The following is a 1196-nucleotide window of genomic DNA, read 5'->3' as shown; positions in this document are numbered from 1 at the left end:
AATCCCAAAATAATGAGACTTTAGGATTTTTTTTTTTGATTTGTTTATTAAAAAGTATTTCGTTCATATTAACGGCAAACACATCAAAAATAAATTCTTAAAAACTATATAAACAATAACGAATGAATATTTTTGCGTCTCATCATGCATTGCACAATTTCAGATCTTAATAAGCATATCCATAAGAAGGACGAACATAGGGATAAGCAGAGTATCCGTAAGAAGGAGTGTAGGAAGCTTCAGCCTCACGCTTGTAGACACGAGGAGCATATCCGTGGGAGTAAGCAGATAAGAGGGAGAGTGCTTCAGCCTCGCTTGTAGACACGAGGAGCATATCCGTGGGAATAGGCAGAAGGGTATCCATAAGAGGGAGTGTAAGAAGCTTCAGCCTCACGCTTGTAGACACGAGGAGCATATCCGTGGGAATAGGCAGAAGGGTATCCATAAGAGGGAGTGTAAGAAGCTTCAGCCTCACGCTTGTAGACACGAGGAGCATATCCGTGGGAGTAAGCAGAAGGGTATCCGTAAGAGGGAGTGTAAGAAGCTTCAGCCTCACGCTTGTAGACACGAGGAGCATCAGAAGGGTATCCATAAGAGGGAGTGTAAGAAGCTTCAGCCTCACGCTTGTAGACACGAGGAGCATATCCGTGGGAATAGGCAGATGGGTGTCCGTAAGAGGGAGTGTAAGAAGCTTCAGCCTCACGCTTGTAGACACGAGGAGCATATCCGTGGGAATAGGAAGAAGGGTGAACGTAAGAGGGAGTGTAAGAAGCTTCAGCCTCACGCTTGTAGACACGAGGAGCATATCCGTGGGAATAGGCAGAAGGGTGTCCGTAAGAGGGAGTGTGAGAAGCTTCGGCCTCACGCTTGTAGACACGGGGAGTGTATCCATATCCGTATTCAGCATAAGCGTTGGGATATCCAACATAGCTAGGTTCGGCAATGGCGCAAGCGGCCAAGGCGATAAGGACCAACTATTGCATATAAAAAATGAATTATTATTGTTAATTATTATGTACATAATTTTGAGGACCTACCAAGGATTTGACTGCCATGATAATTCAAGCTCAGAAGATTAGACTGCAATGTGCAAAACTGATGTTTGAATATAGGAAACGCATAGTTTTTATAGGGAATGAATTCAGTTGACGCCCTCCTACATTCATACTATGCGTATGGGCAAGTACAGGAATTAA

General features: G+C 43.9%; 1 protein-coding gene across 1 annotated transcript; it reads right to left on the bottom strand.

Annotated features, from left to right (window-relative positions):
* Nucleotides 1-305: 305 nt before the first annotated feature.
* Nucleotides 306-1196, bottom strand: LOC121116594 (uncharacterized). Its single transcript, XM_040710858.2, has 2 exons — nucleotides 1038-1196; nucleotides 306-974 (listed from the first exon to the last, which is right to left on the bottom strand). Exons 1-2 carry the CDS (start codon nucleotides 1053-1055, stop codon nucleotides 306-308), a joined length of 687 nt encoding a protein of 228 aa, XP_040566792.1. The 5' UTR covers nucleotides 1056-1196.

Source organism: Lepeophtheirus salmonis, chromosome 4, assembly GCF_016086655.4.
Source record: "Lepeophtheirus salmonis chromosome 4, UVic_Lsal_1.4, whole genome shotgun sequence".
NCBI classification, from domain to species: Eukaryota; Metazoa; Arthropoda; class Copepoda; order Siphonostomatoida; family Caligidae; genus Lepeophtheirus; species Lepeophtheirus salmonis.
The sequence above is the reverse complement of the archived record's forward strand: the minus strand, read 5'-3'. Positions and strand labels throughout refer to the sequence as shown.